At 35.6% G+C, this 20,149-nt stretch overlaps 1 protein-coding gene across 1 annotated transcript in view; it reads left to right on the top strand.

Annotated features, from left to right (window-relative positions):
* The window catches only part of eIF2Bgamma (eukaryotic translation initiation factor 2B subunit gamma), a 33,799-nt gene that overhangs the window by 7,376 nt on the left and 6,274 nt on the right, over positions 1–20,149 (top strand). The window contains exons 3-5 of the mRNA XM_076497435.1: positions 8,495–8,649; positions 17,001–17,166; positions 18,694–18,799. Coding sequence (XP_076353550.1) covers positions 8,495–8,649; positions 17,001–17,166; positions 18,694–18,799 — 427 coding nt within the window. The remainder of the gene's footprint in view (positions 1–8,494; positions 8,650–17,000; positions 17,167–18,693; positions 18,800–20,149) is intronic.

Consider the following 20,149-nt stretch of genomic DNA (forward strand, 5'->3'; position numbering starts at 1 on the left):
GTTCTCAACTTTGATACAAACAGTGATTTTGTAAAATTAAGATTTCACTAAATATTTCATTAAAATGTTTGTATTTCCTAGTTAATAGCAAAGTTCACTGAACTTTCAGAGCTGTTAAAATTACAGGCATGAAAATAATAATTTTTTTTTTTTTTTGACCAAGGAAGGTGGGTATAATGGTAGTAGCTGCAGACATATGCATTTGTGAGGTCTTTTTTTTTTTCCTTTACCAATCATTCAAATTATCTTAACTACACCCCTCGGTGTGGATTCCTGTACGTGGTGAGGGGACCTCCCAGGGAAGGTTCTGTTCTATCTGGTTACCTTCTCTGGGATCTAAACATCCACCCACGTGTTTGCCGTGCGTGGCGACCCGTGAAGGGAAGGAGAGGATCCTGGTGGTTGAGGGGTCCAACCCTAACACACCACTTTGGCCTCAAATTCCTGTAGACGGGCAGCCTTTGGGTGGCCCCCCTTGGGTCAATCGGCTGGTCCACTTGGGCTAGAGTCAACCAAGTACCAGTGTTGGAAGTTCTCAATGGGTGTTGTGGACATTGTGCCTGATGCTGGTGTTTGGGTATAGTGCTCACGAAACCCTGGCGTTGCTGCATTGTCCTTGCGTGACTTTGTAGTGCATCCCCTTGTAGGGCTCCATGGTGGGTGTGGTCAGTGGGTACCGAAATTTTTTCTTTTTCCTATGGATCCTCTAAAAAATTTAAATGAAATTGTAAAAAAACAGTCAATGGGTAAGCAACCACGTCTTGAAAACTCAGAATAGCAATCTTCAACATCAGTAACACACGTACCTCATTTTCTTATATTACATTCTCTTTAGAAAAACCTTTAGGGCAAATGTCCCCTTTTTTTATTCAAAAGGGACTAGAGGGACTTGCTGGCTCTCCAAAGTCAGTAAAGAAACTTGATCTGGTGACATATTGGTTGAAACATCCACATCCCAACACAGTGAACTCCTCTTGAATTCAAAGGCAATTGGGGATATACCTATTGAGGTTACACCCCATGCTACCTTGAATTCTTCACGGGGAGTTATTGTTGAAATGGATTTGAAGAACGTTCCCGAGTCAGAGATTCTCGCTGGTCTCTCCACTCAAGGAGTTTCTGCAGTGAGGCGCATCTCCACTCTCAAAGATGGAGGTACACTGCCAACAAATACCCTCGTTTTAACATTTACTTCACCACGTGCACCTGCCACCATCAAGGCAGGTTATCTCATTTGCAGGGTTCGCCATACATACCAAACCCTCTTCGATGTTTCCAATGTCAGAGATTCGCCACTCAAAGACATCTTGTCGTGGTTCCCTGACATGTGCTCGTTGTGGAGGCAAGGACCACGATGCCTATGACTGTGACATGAACCCACATTGTGTAAACTGCAATGGTTCTCACCCCTCTTACTTTCATTCTTGCCCAAAATGGCTGGAGGAAAATGAGGTGCAGCGTTTGAAAACGACACATAACATTAGTTATCCTGAGGCTCGGAAATTGCTGTCCACAACTCCATCTCGGACATATGCTGCTGCACTTCATTCCACAATTACAGTGGGAGTGCAGACAGATCTCTCTGTGCCTCCAAGAGAATCGTTTTCAAAACAAATGAAAAGCCTTTTGACCTCCGTGGTTAAAAAGGTTGATGAATCAACTTCCACACCCATCTCTGTTCCTCCCATGCCTTCCAACAAACCTCAAGATCCACGTCCTTCAGTTTCAAATACAGGCATTTCTTCTGATACATCTTTTTCTCCCACCACAAGAGACAAAACAATTATCCGTTCACGTCCTCAGTCACTGGATTCCCCTTCCAATAACAAAAACCTGCTCACTTGACCCAGAGCTCCAGATAGACCCAGATAGACCTCCTCCGACTAAAGACAGTAAAGAAAAAAGACGTGGTTGTAAACCGAAGGGTTCTCCAGCCACTTCACCTACCCGTTCTTAAAAATGGCCACCTTGATACAATGGAACTGTCGAGGTTTACGTTCTAATCTGGATGATATCAAAACGCTGATTGCTTCATACCATCCTGTTTGTCTTTCTTTACAAGAAACATTTCTCAAAACTGCTGATACTGTCTCCATTCGGCAGTTTTCTCTGTACAGAAATGACAGGTTGTGTGATGGTTGAGTACATGGAGGGGTGGCACTGTTGGTTCAACACGTGCCTACCTTGTCTTTGTCACTCAACACACCCTTGGAGGCTGTAGCCATCCGTGTTTCCTTGGGTCATACCATCACTGTTTGTTCTTTGTACCTGTCCCCTGGAGAGACATATGATCAATCAGATCTTGATGCTCTCGTTGAACAATTGCCATCTCCATTTCTAATCCTAGGGGATTTTAATGGACATCATCCCCTCTGGGGAAGTGCTATTATTGATGGGAGGGGCCGATCTGTAGAGCGAATGCTCTCTGATCACAATCTTTCTCTTTTCAATACTGGTTCTTCCACTTACTTTCATGCACCTAGTCATCAGTCCTTTACCGCTATTGATCTCTCAGTTTGCTCCCCTTCATTATTCTCCCATTTTTCATGGAGGGTTGACAGTAATCCACTAGGCAGTGATCATTTTCCGATCCTTTTGAGAGAGACTGGCCGTGGTTGATGCCACCCTACCCGCTTGCCCCGGTGGAAGCTGGATCAGGCAGACTGGTCCACTTTCACTGCTCTCGCAGAACTTGATCCTGCCATCGTAAATCAGCCATCAATAGACGACTGTGTAGCAGCGGTAACTGACTGTATTACACATGCAGCTGCTCAGTGTATTCCTAAAACCTTGACACGTTTCCCACGATATCCTCGTCTGTGGTGGAATCCTGCTTGCCACTTAGCACGGAAGGCTCAAAAGTGGGCCTGGGAAACTTTTCGTAGATATCCCACACTTTCAAACCAGGTTGCTTTCCAACGGGCCCATGCACATGCTAGGTGGGTAAGACGTCAAAGCCAGAAGGAATCTTGGATTAAGTTCACAATCAGCATATCTTCTACCACCAGTTCCAAGATCATATGGGACAGGATTTGAAAAGGTTAATGGGCACTACAATTCTGTCCCCCTCTCGATCTTACTCTCTGATGGTCAGGAGGTGACTGATGTTCGGAACATCGCTAACACTCTAGGTGAAAGCTTTTGCCGGGTATCTAGCACTTCTGCTTGTTCGTCCACCTTCCTGGCCATCAAGACTTGGGCAGAGCGATCACCTCTTTCCTTTCAAACTGACTGTTTCTTTGACTACAATTGTCCCTTTACCCTGGTGGAACTAAAAATGGCCTTTCATCGGTCTGCCAGTACGTCTGTTGGGCCTGATGATATTCATTATGACATGCTGCACCATCTATCTCCTGCTTCTCTTGATGTCCTTCTGATTGTTTTCAACCGGATCTGGCAGGAGAGTGTTTTTCCTGATGCCTGGCACCAGGCTATTATTTTACCTTTCTCTAAGCCAGGGAAAGATCCCAAGATTCCTTCAAACTACCGTCCAATTGCTTTGACGAGCTGTCTCTGTAAGACATTAGAAAGGATGGTTAATGCTTGTCTTGTTTGGTTCCTTGAATCAAACAACCTCCTCTCGCCCACCCAGTGTGGGTTCCGTTGACAGCACTCCACCACAGACCGCCTAATTCGTCTTGAAACATCTATCAGAGAAGCCTTTCTCAACTGCCAACATCTTGTATCAATATTCTTTGACATAGAGAAGGCTTACGACACAACATGGAGGTATGGTGTTTTACGAGACCTCCATACATATGGGTTACGTGGCCATCTACCCATGTTTATTAAAAAATTTTTAATGGACAGGAGATTCCAAGTTCGTGTGGGTTCGACACTTTCCCGTTCTTTTGTACAGGAACTTGGAGTCCCTCAAGGCTGTGTATTGAGTGTTACACTCTTCAGTATAAAGATAAATGCCATCACTGAACAACTCCCTCTCACTGTTGCGAATTGGCTGTATGTCGACGACTTTCACATCTCATGTCAGTCGCCAAACATGAGATATATTGAGCGGCAACTACAAACCGCCTCAATTGTGTAATGGAAGTGGACTCTAGTGAACGGCTTTAATTTCTCTCTCTCCAAAACTGTATGCATGCACTTTTGCCGTCAACGGGGTATTCACCCTGATCCTGAACTTCATATTGGTGAAGTTTTGCTGCCAGTGGTCCTGGAGACCAAGTTCTTGGGGCTTATCTTTGATCGTAAACTGACCTTTATACCACACTTAAAGCAGCTTCGGTCAAATGCACAAGAGCACTGAACATCCTCCGTGTTCTCTCTTCTACCAGTTGGGGCAGATCGCTGTTCAATGTTAAAGGTATATCGTGCTCTTATTAGATCGAAACTCGATTATGGATCAATGGTCTATGGCTCTGCCAGACCTCGCCTTAAAGATGCTGGACCCCATTCATCACCAAGGACTTCGACTCTGCACTGGGGCTTTCTGTACCTCTCCAGTTCAAAGTATATACATTGAATCTCATGAACCTTCGCCGTTTGCAACTATCTTTACAATATACTTCGAAACTTCATTCCTTACCAAAGCATCCCACCTGGAAATGCGTTTTCCTTCCTCGGTGGGCAGTACTTTTCAGAACAGACGATCTGTCATTGCTCCGCTTGGCCTTCGTGATCCGGCGCAATTGGATGAATTGGGTCTGTCCTTGGATAACATTGCAGATTCCACAGGTTGGCCCATCCCACCATGGCTTATTACAGCCCCAAATGTGACCTTTCTTTCAGTCACCTAAAAAGGCAGATACTCCAGATTGGAAGTACCGCTTTTATTCAATGAATATCTTTCAAACAATCATTCAGTTCCCATTTATACAGATGGTTCCAAATCAGGTAATTCAGTGGGCTCTGCTATGGTTTGCTATGGGTCAGTAGTTGCGTGCAGAATCCCTTCTACAGCTTCTGTGTTCACTGCTGAACTGTATGCCATATCTCTTGCCCTGGATCATATTGCAGCTGAGCAGTACTCCAACTGCACTATTTATACTGAATTGCTTAGTTCTATACTTGCCTTGGAATCGCTACACGTTAGCTCACATCCTATTCTCGCTGATATTCGAAACCGACTGGCCCATTTCTCATTAGCAGCTACTTCAATCCAGTTTTTCTGGATACCAGGCCATGTTGGTATTCGCGGGAACGAGCTTGCAGACATGGCAGCTAAATATGTCTGCTTCAGCACCATCACTCCTATGCCTATTCCGTACATGGACTATGGTGTCGTCTTCAAGGCTCGGCTCCGTGCCAGCTGGCAGTCCACTTGGAGTGAGCAACATGACAACAAACTTTTTCAAATCAAACCAAAAATTGGAGTTTGGCCATCTAGCTTTCGTAAAGTTCGGAAGGAGGAAGTTGTTCTCACTAGGCTACGCATTGGTCACAGTTTTTTAACTCATCATTTTCTTTTATCTGGAACTGATGCACAAATGTGTAGTTTGTGTAACACTCAAATCACTATCAGCCACGATTTACTTTCTTGCCATCGTTACAATTCTCAACGGCGGCAATATTTTAAACATATTTTTTCCCAGGGTCAGTCTGTAACATTGGACAGAGTTATTGGTGATGGTGACTCTGTCCACCTTGATAATGTTTTTAATTTTTTAATGACCATTAATCTTTTTAATCTCATTTAAGTGTTACATATTTATTCATTACACCTTTTTAATTGTGGTTCCTTTTTTACAGTTTTAATCTCTCTCCTTCAATTTGACATTGGACAATGGCCAGAACATTAAATAACTCGACACCAGGACTGGAAAGGCCAACTTCAGGTGACTAACGCTACTGTTTGAACTATCCGTTTGAACTACTCGTTAGTCGTCCTGGCGATTTGTTATTATACTTTTGCTGCATATCATTTCACACTTTTACTACTTAACTTTTTAGTACTGGCCATATTGACTCATAACCCGGAACCAGGACTGGAAAGGCCAACTTCAGGTGATTGACGGTGGTTCTTGAACTTACCTGTTAGTCTTCCTGGCGGGTTATGATCATTACCATTTTGCTAGAGTAAATATTTTAAAACTTTGAAGACTGGATGTCACCATTGGTTTTTACACCATTTTCTGTTTTAATTGCTGTTTTGTTTTTACCTTCATTTACTTTTACAAATTTTACTCCATTTACTTGACTTTTATCTTTTTACTATCCATTTGGCTACTCATTGTTACAATTTTGCTATGTATCTTTTAAAACTTCTATTATTTTACATTTTGATACTGGTTGCTATGACACATAACCCGGAACCAGGACTGGAAAGACCAACTTCAGGTGACTGACGGTGGTTCTTGAACTTACCTGTTAGTCTTCCTGGCGGGTTATGATCATTACCTTTTTGCTAGAGTAAATACCTTACAACTTCTTATACTCTGCCTTCTATCTTAACATTGTAGACAAGGTGTCAACATTGGTTTTATACTTATTTGTTTTACCTTAATTTCCATTTATGTCTATTACTACATTTATTTTTTTTTTACATTTTTACCGAATGTCTGGCGCAGATAGCCTCGCTGCTTTGTGCCATAAAACACTAAATCAATCAATCAATCTTAACTACAACCCTGTGTATAGGTAATTATGACAGGTGTTTAAGATGGTGATGTACAGGTTTGATTTGATGTGTAACAGGTGAGCCTTTATCATTGGATATGATATACACATTACAAGTAAATTTATTTATTTATTACTATATAACAGGAACAGCATAAGTCTTCAGATTTACAATGCTAAAATCAGGGGTTCGATTCCCCTCGGGGGGGAGACAGCAGACAGAACGATTTGGCTTTGCTATAAGGAAAACACACACACACAATACAAAACATGTAGTTAATTGAACAAATTTTGAAAATCTACTTCCATATTGTTCTCTTCATTTGGGTATCTCCATGACAGTAAGTCATTACGTATCTTAATTTTCATTAAACTCCATGATATGGTATAATGTGTACTTTGCAGGCCAGTTATAATGCTGTCACTTATACTGTGGATAAACTTACGTTGGACTTGGCCAGCAAGGAATCTTTTGCTATGTGTCTTTATCGACTCCAGATAAGTCGTTAATGGGTGTCGTAGTGTTGTGGTTGTCCGATTTCTGTGCAGCATTTAAAGATGTAAAATTGTCCTGTTATCGATTTAGGTTTTTTATGGTTAATGGTGAATGTGCAAACAAGAGAAAGTTGTACACTTTTTAGGAAAAATGAACAATTATTAAAATAGTAGACAATTATGTTTCAAAAGCTCAAGTTAAATTATCTGGTAAAAGAAAACTGAAAATTATTGACTTTTTAAAGAAATGGTTTAAATGAATAAATCTCGTATACTGACTTTATATTCATATAAGTATAATGTTTTTGTTGGTAGCAATTAAAGAAAATTTGAAAAGTTATGCATGCATCATATCGTGTATTATGACAATAAAAAATCACTCCTCCCCTGAATCTTTATTATAACTGTGGAGTATAGTACTGAATATGTTACTTTTTATACTTAATAAAGAAGATGTTGACATCATTTTAGTTGGAACCAAAACCGTAAACATAATGCCTGTTTTTTGTTTTTTGATTGGCTGATAACATTACTCTATAAGGAACCAAAACCATAACTACATTTTGTGGTTTTTGTGTTCTGATTGGTTGTTTTTCACTTACCACTAAGGAGCCACACTCTCGACTCATACGTATTTTTCAGTTTTTCTCAAGTTTGACTTATCCTTAACAATATCTCTGACTTGCCTTGAACCATTTCTGCTCACTCTGTTCTGTATGTTTATCCTTCCATACATCCGTGTTCCATAGGAATCAAATTTTGTTTTTGAGATGATGGGTTATAGATGATTATTTGATGTATAGGTTATAATTTCCTATGCTCCAGATAGTGATATTTCATGTTTTGAGATGATGGAGATTAGGTTATTTTATGTATTCAAGACAGTGATGTATTGGTTGACATTGATGTAAGGTTATAATTTCATATGTTCAAGACAGTGATGTATTGGTTGACATTGATGTAAGGTTATAATTTCATATGTTCAAGATGGTGATGTATTGACATTGATTATTATAATTTATATGTTCAAGATGGTGATGTATTTGACATTGATTATTATTGAATGTTCAAGATGGTGATGTATTGAGTATTATTTCCTGTATTGCAGCCTGATATATTTATTATTATTTTGAATGTTTAAGATGTGGTGTATAGGTTGTTATTTCATGAGTTGAAGATAGTAATATAAAGGATATTCTTTCACATGTCGAAGACAGTAATATAAAGGATATTCTTTCACATGTCGAAGATAGTGATATATAAGCTATTCTTTCATGTTTTGAAGATACTGATACCTTTATTATTATTTCTAATGTTCAAGATGGTGACTATTGGTTATTATTTTTAATGTTTAAGATTTGACTGCTGCAGTTTGTCATGTTTGATTGGAACTGTTAACTGGAAAAGTTTTTGTTACATTTAGAAGCCATTGTAATTGTACCTGAAACAGCAAAGAACGAAGTTTCAGAAGCTCGAATTGATACAAAAGTGGATATGAAACTGGATATTGTAACCATCCCATCATCAGAAGACTGGGGAACAGCTGAGAGTATACGCTACATTAAGGATAAAATCAAGGTTTGATACATCTATGATATTTTTATTCTAAATTTTCTAAGAAATTGGAGAGCTTGAATTCTGACAAGGTACTTTACTTCCATTCACATTCATAGCTATTCTCAAGAGTTTAGTGCTGCCCTCTGTTTGCAAAATTGTTGGCATGCCACAATCCTATTATTAGTACATACCCTGTCAGTTCACATGGTGTAACTGGTTCAGACATGGCAAATTATTGTGCAACAAATCTCCAATTGACATTCTTCAAAAACACATGATTATTGTGATGACTCCTATGCTATTCTACCTATCATTTCTCATTAGCAGTGCTTGTGTTAAGACATTTTCTTAAGTGCTCTCTCAATTCAAATTTGAATTTTCATAGTTTTTATTTGTAGTTTAAAACCAATAATTTCCATTCTAATATTTTGTAATGATTTTTTTACTTTCAAAATGCAGTTAGTGTTTGTCTTTGTTTATCAGTGCAGTTCTGTTTGGTTGACATTATGATTTATGAAATAAATGTTACCATGTTGGAAGTTGTACCTTCTACCAGCACGTTTATTCAGACTTCAGTTGAGGTAACTTGACTTTGTGATTAATGACAATTATTTGTTGAGTGATTGGTTGTTATTTGAACAAGTTTCCTTCTCCTGATATTGCCCAACTTAATCCTGAACAAGCCAAACCAGTTCAGGCTGATTATGGTTTTGACAGCCTTTTTTTCCACCTAAATTCATCTTGTATTTCCTGGTTACTCTTATGGGTTTTGTTAGGCCTAATATTTTTTTTTTTTTGATATAATAGTTATGTTCTGTTTTATCCATTTCCACAATTTCCTTTAATCCTCTATCTTCCTGATTTCAAGGTAGTCTTACCCCTACTCTAATGCAGCAAAAGGATGCCACCTCATGCTGGTTAGCTGCCTCAGTGGAGAGGGCAGGATGATGTTATCAAAGATAATGAGGTCATAGTTACAATAGCAGGGATGTGTTGCAAGGTTGCCATGACAGACAGCAATGATGAACTATTACGTAATAGTATTAGAAAGTAGAGAACATCTTTTTAGGTGGCCATGTCTCAAGAATAATATAATTAATTGATTAAATTGTCATGAAAAGTAAGCTTAACAATAATTAATTAGTTAATGATAAAAAGGACAGTGAATCCTAATTCATTAATAATTAAATCATCCTACCACAAAGTGGAAAACATGTTTTTAGGTGGTCATGACCCATACATTTCATCTCATCGATAATTAATCATTAATTAATTAATTAAAATCATTCTTAAAAGGATCAATTAACTGAATTTCTTGTCCTAAAAGAATGATATCTTAATTAAAACTTACTCTTTTAATTGTCAGTCAAGCGTTTTTCAATGACATTATTTAACATAACATGACTACAGTTATATACATTTTTACCATGGATAAATGACTACATATTTAAATCACCCTAAAAAGGACAATATCTTTCAATTATTGAAAGGTGTACTTTTACTAATTTTATTTTATGCTTTATGTAACATAATAACTTACATGTTACTTTATTTCATGTTTAATGTCATAAGAAAGGACATTAAATCATCATTTAATTACCATCAAATTATCATTATTAGTCCTACAAGGACAATACTTTTTGGTACTAAGTTATTACATTTCCTGTGCTAGAAGGACTATATCTTATTCAATCTGATGCATTCAGTATGTGACTATAGATTGCCCTGAAAAGGACAGTATCATTAATTAATTATAACTTTTAGTTTATACAACATATTACATCACAATAAAACATTTATTATTCAATAACACTTTTACTAATTTATGACTAAATTATTTACATGTGTTTTACAAAGTTGGACTTTCACATTTGCTTTATCACTATTATTTTAACAAGTATACTGTGACAGTACAAGTCATCAACATGTAGATTTAATAATGTTAAAATTCATTATCTGTACTAAAAATAATAACTGATTTTCTACACAGCCATTGATCACCGGTAATTGCACAAAACATGAGAATACATAACTGTTTGTATGGAATACATAACTGTTTGTATGGAATACATAACTGTATGTATGGGATACATAACTGTATGTATGGAATACATAACTGTATGTATGGAATACATAACTGTTTGTATGGAATACATAACTGTATGTATGGAATACATAACTGTTTGTATGGAATACATAACTGTATGTATGGAATACATAACTGTATGTATGGAATACATAACTGTATGTATGGAATACATAACTCATTTCAGTGTTCTGTAGGACATCTAATGTTTCACAAATCATGCATAACCAACAATCTCCATACACTAAATGTTCAACATAGTGATTATTATTGTCTAAAGTATCAGAACTTTCAGACTGTCTGAAGTTAAAACTAATGGCAAATCACATGCATGCAATATGGAAACAGAAGTTAAAGAATTACAAAGGTCAGACACAAACACTGTGGACACTGATGTTAAAACAAGATTATTTGGAGGGTGTCACATGGTTACACATACAGTATTGGAAAGTGAGATATTTCAACTTAACCAGTTGATGAAATTTTCTCATTTGTCACATTGAAAAGAACGTTGTGTGCTTTTTCCTTTGTCTTTCAAAAGTTGACATACATTTAAACTTAGTTGTATTTCAATTTAACCAAAGAACATCACTGGTACTATACTTTTATTATTTTACTTTATAGATAAATTACAAAACAGTATTCTGTAATTATATATAAAAATAATGTTTGTCATAGTGCATGAGAAATTGTCATTGACATTCAAAGCCACTGACTATCTTAGTTAAGATACAGATTTATAAAAAACCATAGGATTAGAATGAATGAGTCTATTCTGCAGTAACTGGCTATCTAGTTGAAGGATCAACTGATAAGATTTTGGTCACAGTTCAGTGCTTGTCATTATAATCACTATGTAAATATAATAAGAAACTGAATAATATTCACTTTTATAGATCACTAAATGTATTCAGTTAAATTTATAATACAGAAAATACTTAATAATGAACTCTTCATATGTAGATTATACTTTGATTAATAAAATTTAAATGTTTACGTAATGTGTAAATGATTAATTTATTACTCAGTATATATTATTATATACTGTGTCCAAAAACCTGTCAGTGTTTCAGTTCACTTAGAATAAAATGAAAGTTTTATTCTACTTAAATGTGTGACACTTACAAGAGTATATTTATGGAAATATTTATTAAAATAAAAATTCACAATACATTGTCACTATCTACATATTTACTATGTATTTAATGTTTACAGCAGGGGTTCCCAACCTTTTGGCACTCGCGACTTGAAAATGCAATTAATGAAATAAAATTAATGTTATCCCAAGCTATTTCTAATAAGGCTACGCGACTCCCCTGCCAAGGCTTTGCGACCCCCTGGGGGGCGACCCACCGGTTGGGAACCCCTGGTTTACAGGAATCTCAGTAAAATAAAAATTATGATATACTGTTGCTATGTGTGTATTTAAGATGGTTCACTTTACAATATCCATTAATTACAGATTGTTCACTTTACAATATCAGTTAATTACAGATTGTTCACTTTACAATATCATTTAATTACAGATTGTTCACTTTAAAATATCAGTTAATTACAGATTGTTCACTTCACAATATCAGTTAATTAAGCTGCATGTTTCTGAAACTCTGTTATGATGAAACATTCTTGCTATATGTGTATGTTCATCACACAGTCATGTTAAACACTAACTGTGTATTTTCAATATTTGATGAGTTACTATTACAGTTATAGCATATCTTGCCCAACTTACAGCAAATGGCCAGACTACATCAGTGAACCTAGAATGAAATGAAAGATCAATATGTGAGATTTTGTTATTATTTTAACTCTCATGATTAGAAACATCATTGCTATATATTAAATTAAGATTTCAAATCAAAGACAGGACAAAGTTTTGTTTGCACAAACATTTGAAACAAGAGTTATTACAATTACACACAGAATGTATTAATTGTCTAAGATATCATGGGGAACAATAATCACCATGCTTATTATATAAAAAACAATTTCACCAGTATATATTACAAACTTTGCAGTTTGTTTGTTTTTTTAAGATTTAAAATATACACCATATGACTAGATTTAATTATGAGCCTCATAATTAATTTTGCTACAACTAAGACTTGTAAATGAATGATTTACTGTTTCTGTTTAAAGTTCATGAAATATTGAAACTAAAGTGTAGACCCAAAAAATTTTGAACTTATGCTGTTAGCGAATGGTGATCATGCCATCTTAGTAACTGTTGTCATCAGTTGTTAGAAAGAAGTTATTGCTGTTTTATTCTTTAAACAGTTAGTTTACTAATACTTAAAACAGCAAAATTTGCAATTTCTAAACATTATTCACTTTAAACCATGCAATACAGATAAATATATAGACCTTTACAGCTGTCATTCTGTGTCATTGAAAACTACTGTACAGGTATAGAATTCAGAGTTCTTTGTGAGTTCAGTAAAATTTCAGTCAAACTTCAACACTACTCTACTTCTGGATAGTGTTTTCAAAACAGTGAATGCATACTTGATACATGAAATAGGGTATTCACACACATGACAAAGGTCACTTCTCAGTTGACAAAGTGTATTTCACAATATACATTGGAACTGGGTGTCTCAATGATATTTACATGAATTATCTTTCATTTACCCTTTATCAAATGTATAAAAGTCACTTGAGTTTTGTAATTTTTTATATGAAACTCACTTCTCATCATAGACGACTGATATAATATCTTTAGTACAGGGTGTTCGGGAACCACTGTGCAGTTTTGTAATCAGCATTCATTCAGTCTATTTCAAGCCAGCAACTGATAGCAGTGTTTAGAAACAAAATAAGAAGGATTCAAGCCTGTATTGATGCCAATGGGGGTCACTTTCAACATTGTTTATAATTGTCATTCATATTTCCCTTCTGTATTCTATATTGAAACATGTCTGTTAATAAATATATAAGTGCACAGTGACTTTCCAAACACCCTGTATATGGAAGTATAATCTTGGACACACATAATGGTATATCTATTAACAAAAGTTAAATATGTTATGATACTATTTACGATAATTTCTTAGTTTATAAATAGATATGAAGCTTAGTATTTTATGGTTAAATTACACAACATGAATATTAGTTTCTGACAAATCTGTATTTCATATAGAAAATCTTGTGTTTCCTCATAATCTGATGTAAAAATGTTAATATATGCAATTAAACTCACATATACTAATATGTGATTTAAGAGAACTCCTGAATTTGTAAAATATTGATATACACCTCAATGTAATAATACTTGCCATAGATACTTGTTCAAGTAGATTTCCTAAAATTAATCATAAGGGGCAAGTAATCAATGATTCTGTATTTTAGAAATTATACAAAACATTTGAAAACTAAATAGTCTTCTCTGCTGTTGTGCTGACCTTCCTTTTATTCAGCTTTTAATTTGATTGGCTTATTTTTCCTTGTCTCCTCCTTTCCATCAATTATTCCAGGTATCTTCCCATCAGATTAGGCACCTCTTTTTTTTTTTTCTTTTAATGGCATCTCATCTCATCTACTTCTAATATTGGAGGAAAATTTTCAAGTGGGCATGTGTACCATTCAGCATACTTACATCTCTAACTATCTGCATTGTGTTGCTGTTTCTTTTTTATTGCGTTATTGTCTTTCTCCTTTGAGAGGATTCCCATGAATCCTGTATTTTCAGTTTACTTTCTCTGGGATCTGAACAACCACCAACACATTTGCTGTGTGTGGTGGCCTGTGAAAGGGTGGAGATATACTTGTGGTTGAGTGGTATCTGGGTAGTGTAAGATACTACTTTGGCCTTGAATTCTTGTAGATGGGTACCCCATCCCAGGGTCATTTGGCTGGTCATGTCAGGCTTTCTTAATGGGTGTAGTGAACATTGTGTGTAATACTGGGGTTTGGGTATAGTGCTCATGAAACCTTGGCATAATTGCATTGTAGTGCACTCTCTCATATGACTTCATGGTGGGTAGGGTTAGTGAGTACTGAATCTTTGTCCTTTCATTATGGATTCCCAAACTGTCAAAAAAAATATAGAATGATAAAAAAACAACAGCTAATTTGTAAATAACCTTGTATTTCAGACTGAACAGTCTCCACCCCATTCTGCACATTTACTTCATTTTCTCCTACCACATTCTTTTTCAGAAAAAAACTTTAAGGTAAATGTTCCAATTTTTTATTCAGAACCAATGAGAGAAGCTTGCTGACTTTCTAAAGTTAGTCAAGAAGCAACATTTCCCAGTTCAAATCTGTTAGTATGGTGGATTGTGGAGATCTCTTCCTGAATGTGAAATGTACAGTATTAAAATAATGCATCCATTCAGTTGAGAGTAGAGTGGTGATGTTCTGCTTGTGTCAACATAATTGGAATTTCCTCATCCTCTCTCTGCATGGAAGTTAGTTCCTGGTAGTTGAACATTGGATTTAGAGCTGAGTCAATCAACATTGTGTCCTCGCATGTGTGTGATTGGGATCCTTCATCTTACCTCTGTATGGTAGTTGGTTCCTAGTGGTTCATTGTTGGATTTAGAGCTGACCCAGTCAACATAAGTCCTCTCATATGTTATGTTTAGGTTGTCCCTGCTCATTTTCTCTGTTTCTCTCAGGTTATGATGGGTGCACTTGGTTGTTGCTCTGCTTCCTTCTCTTGTACTCCTCTTGATGTCTTTAATTCAGGGATGGTACTGCATTTTGGGTAGTTCTGATATGTTTGACTTGACAGAGATATATCTACATTTCATTCTCATCACAAATGTTCTGTTCAGTGATCAGTGGTAATAATTTTCCCTCCAACTGGCTGAACGTGAAGAGAAGATTGTATGATGATCTTTCCTGCCCTTACTTGAATGTTGGTCCTTGGCAGCTGAGTTTTAGTTTGAAGTTAACTTACCAATGGTATGATCCTTGTCTTACCCATGCAGAAATGTTAGTTCCCAGCATGCAGTGTTTTAGACACAGTCGACTTGCCATGTGTGGTCTGTTTGTATCCTTGTAGATGTATACTTTGGATCACATCCCATCTTTTACACACAGTGAGATTGTGCTCCTTGATATTGCCAATCTCTTACCTTTACCATGTTTGGGTGAAGAGTGCACCTCGTACAGAAGTGGTATGGTTTTCCATGTATCATCCTCTTCTTGGAGGGTTCCTTCTTGAGAGGTGTCCTTTGGATGATTTTTTGTAAGATGCTTCTCTTTTCTCCCTTACACTGGTCCCTCTATCTTTTCAATGTGGGATTCTAGCTATGTATGTGAGCAGAATTAAGGTACCTTGTTGGAAGTTATAATTTTCTTACACTGAATACACTCCTGACAAGTAGTTTCTTCTGCTCACAACTTCCATCCTTCTTTTCCCACTGTCTTCTGGTGGTTTATTTTCTGGCTAAACTTGAAGTGATAGTTAGGTAAGATAACATAAAAAGAGTCACATGAGTAGTGCGTGTGTGAGGTAAATCGATAGATGTAGATTTGTTGCAAGAGTTACATGAGTAGTGTGTGTGTGAAGTATATCAATAGATGGAGATTTGTTGCAAGAGTCACATGAGTAGTGTGTGTGTGAAATATATCGATAGATGGAGATTTGTTGCAAGAGTTACATGAGTAGTGTGTGTGTGAAGTATATCAATAGATGGAGATTTGTTGCAGGAGTCACATGAGTAGTGCGTGTGTGAAATATATCGATAGATGGAGATTTGTTGCAAGAGTTACATGAGTAGTGTGTGTGTGAAGTATATCGATAGATGGAGATTTGTTGCAAGAGTTACATGAGTAGTGTGTGTGTGAAATATATCGATAGATGGAGATTTGTTGCAGGAGTCACATGAGTAGTGTGTGTGTGAAATATATCGATAGATGGAGATTTGTTGCAAGAGTTACATGAGTAGTGTGTGTGTGAAGTATATCGATAGATGGAGATTTGTTGCAAGAGTTACATGAGTAGTGTGTGTGTGAAATATATCGATAGATGGAGATTTGTTGCAGGAGTCACATGAGTAGTGTGTGTGTTAGGTACATCAATACATGGAGGTTTGTTGAGGGATAAGTTGCATGTATGAATCAGTTAAAACATAAATGAGAGGGTACATAGGAATAAAAGGCTTGTGGTATGCAAAAAGAAGTGCAAATACAGATCAGCACCTGAACAAAAATAACTATTTACACGAATGGAAATAAGTACCTGTTGGAAATATATTTCCAGTGTAGGAAAATTATCACCCTGCAGTTTCATGGGAATGCACTTTAGTGTTAAAATTTACTTATTCAAATTTTCCAGGTTGATGTTCTGATTATCAGCTGTGATCTTATCACTGACTTTGAACTGCATCAACTAGCAGACGTATATCGTACCCACAGTGCTTCGTTGGCCATGTTATTGGCTCCAATTTCTATAAGCTTGGTTAATGCTCCTGCCCCTGGACAGAAGGGGAAGCATAAAAGAGGTATCTAATAAACTAAACTGTAAAAAGAATTTAACTAGATAGTATCTATGAACAAAGTCTGTATGAAACTGTATTACTTGTACAGAGGGTTGATTACGTTTTATGAAGATTATTATTGTGTGTGTGTGAACTGGTATTTCATTAAAATTGTTAACATTTAACAGTGCAATATTGATAAGCTTATGACTAGAAGATTGTCACAGCTTTCATAAGGAAGGATGTTAGTGTAGCAAGATTCTTAAAGTGTAGACAAAGGATGTAAAATTTTGAAAAAGGGAGTTTTTGATGCTTGTTTGCAGTGAAAGCAGAGAAACAGATCTTTTGGGACAGCAACTTACTCTTGAAATGACACACTCAAGATCTATTTGGAGCAACATCCTCATCTACAAAATAAAGGTTAAGATTACAAAGAATATCAGTAGTAAACAAGTTAGAAGCTAACAAGCTTCAAGTCACAAAGTTATTAACCCTTTGTATAATCTTAAATATTATTCTTACAAAATACTTTACCCTCTAGAGCACTTTTTACAAAGTGATCGACTCTCTGTATAATTTGCAATATTATTTTTATAATTTGGTATGTCATTTTTAGTTTTGTAAATATTAGTTCTGTTAGATAGGAACATATTCAGTATATGTATAACTTCAAAATGTTGAAATATTAACTCTCTTAACAGTGCATTCAATTAGAAATGTCCAGGGTAATTCTGCAAATCTCCCAGTAAACAGGGCACTTGAGAACCTAGTGTTCTTTCCTTTTGTAGTTTCCTAAGAAAAATATTATGTGGATAAAGATTATTTTTCCTTTTCTGGAAGATAGCAAACTGTGGAAAACCTTAGCTTCTTCACTTATAATGGTTATAAGTACTAATGGCACATGTGATTAATGGTTTGTCATGAGATCTTATTGCTGAAGCCTGGTTATTAGCAAAAATGGCAAAAAAATTTCACTAAATTTATGACTAAGAAAAGAAGAATAATGATAAATATGTCACAGTTAATACCATTTACTGGGAATAGATCCAAAGTATTTTGCTCTTTTAATTACTGAAGCATTTCTAGAACTGCTGAACTTACTGCACTAAACATTTTCCCATTTCATTATACAAAACTTCAAATCTGCTATGAATTTTTTTTAATTTGTGCACCAAAACAAAGAATTATTTCATTTATTCATAAATATATGAAGAGATAAGACATGTATTACTTTGTAGAGTTACAAAGTATTTTACCGAACTATTTATGATGTAAGAACTAAAGTCACTTTTTAATAAATCTTACAAAGATATTTAATTATTACTAGTAAAAGTGAGTTAGGCTTAGGGTTTGTGAGTGACTGGCTGTATTTTCAATTAATGAATCAAAATTTATTGGTGTAGTTGAAAAATATTCTCTTTCTTTGTTGTAAAAGTGATATTTTATTTTATGTATTAAGATAGTTGTGTGAAGTAGCCATTTAATGGTATCTTGGTATATGGAATGAAAAGGGCTGCTTTGAAGATTGTATTCATTATCATTTTATTACAGTGCGAGATATTGTAGGCACTGAACTCCACACTGGCCGTTTAATGTTTGTGAATTCTGAGGCAGATTTTGAAGAAAATGTTTCTCTGAGAAAATTTATTCTAAAAAGGTAGGTTAAACTCAGGTGAAAAGATCCATGTATGTAAAATTATTATGGTTTTTAGTACATGCAGTGGGTGTATTTGTACGTATGGTGTTTAGTACGTGCAGTAACTGTATTTGTACGCACAACAAATTTTTATTAGTCTGTACACGAACAATCTGGATTATTCACAGTCTGTTTTATGTAGACAAACCTTTGCAATGGGAAAGTTAACCAGTAATAGGTATATTCATGTTCTAAACCTGAACAGCTATTTAATAAACATGCATACATAATTCAGAGAATTGTACAAGACTCCAGTCCAACAGAGTCAATAAGGGTTTGATCAGAGCTGGAAATGAGGTAATAATTACTGACCTCAAAACACATGACCCTTGTAGAGGGTACTTACAAAGCAGGTGTTCTAAGGAGAACCTTCATAGCAGGAATGTTGTTACTGTAACAGGTATTGAGGTTATTAGCAATTTATGCTACAGTTATGTTACAGTGCTAAACAACTAAGACATGAAATAATGTGAGCAAAACTGAAATGTGATGTTTGTTAATACAAGAAAGTAATACATGTACGGTAAGTAATTGGACAAAATTCAGATTTATGTGGAAATATTAACATACCATTTTATGTAATTTACACAATCGATGATTTATAAATTACTAATGCTTAGAGACACCTAATTCTTCATGTATATAGAAAACAAACTAATAAAACAATAGCCCAAGAGATTCATTTCAATATTTTTGTTATTGACGTTTTCACAGACACACATTTACTCAGTTTTATACAGTGAACAAGTGGCAGTTAACAGTAATACAAGAGATTCATTGTAATATATTTACAATTGTTCTTACAGACACCCAGTTTAGACTTGTGCAGTTAAGAAATAGTATTAAGCAATAATAAAATAGATTCATTGCAACTTTTTTTGTCGTTAACTGTCAGGTTTTTTCTGTATGGTTCAGATTCTTTACACAAGGTTTCTGACTTATTGGTGATAAATTTCAAAAATAAATGGACACACACACAATCTACTTGTTTCAAAATAATATATTCAAAAGAAGTCAAACATATGTATCAAAGAAAAATCATTACACTATTAATTACCACAGTTGAACCTAAAGCTTTAAGTAATTCTCCTTTTTGTCAGAAGTCTACACAAACTGGTTCAGTTACTTTAGAACACAACTGATAAAATGAGTTATTCTTCTCTGTCTCTATTTTTACAATAGAAGCTGTATGTTCAAAATTCTTACACTATTGATTACCACAGTTGTAAATTAAAGTAATTGTCTCCTTTTAACACATGCCACACAGGTGGGTTCAGTTATTTTAGAATGCCCTTTAATGAGATAAATTAT

The sequence above is a fragment of the Tachypleus tridentatus genome, chromosome 4 (assembly GCF_004210375.1).
Source record: "Tachypleus tridentatus isolate NWPU-2018 chromosome 4, ASM421037v1, whole genome shotgun sequence".
Lineage (NCBI taxonomy): Eukaryota > Metazoa > Arthropoda > Merostomata > Xiphosura > Limulidae > Tachypleus > Tachypleus tridentatus.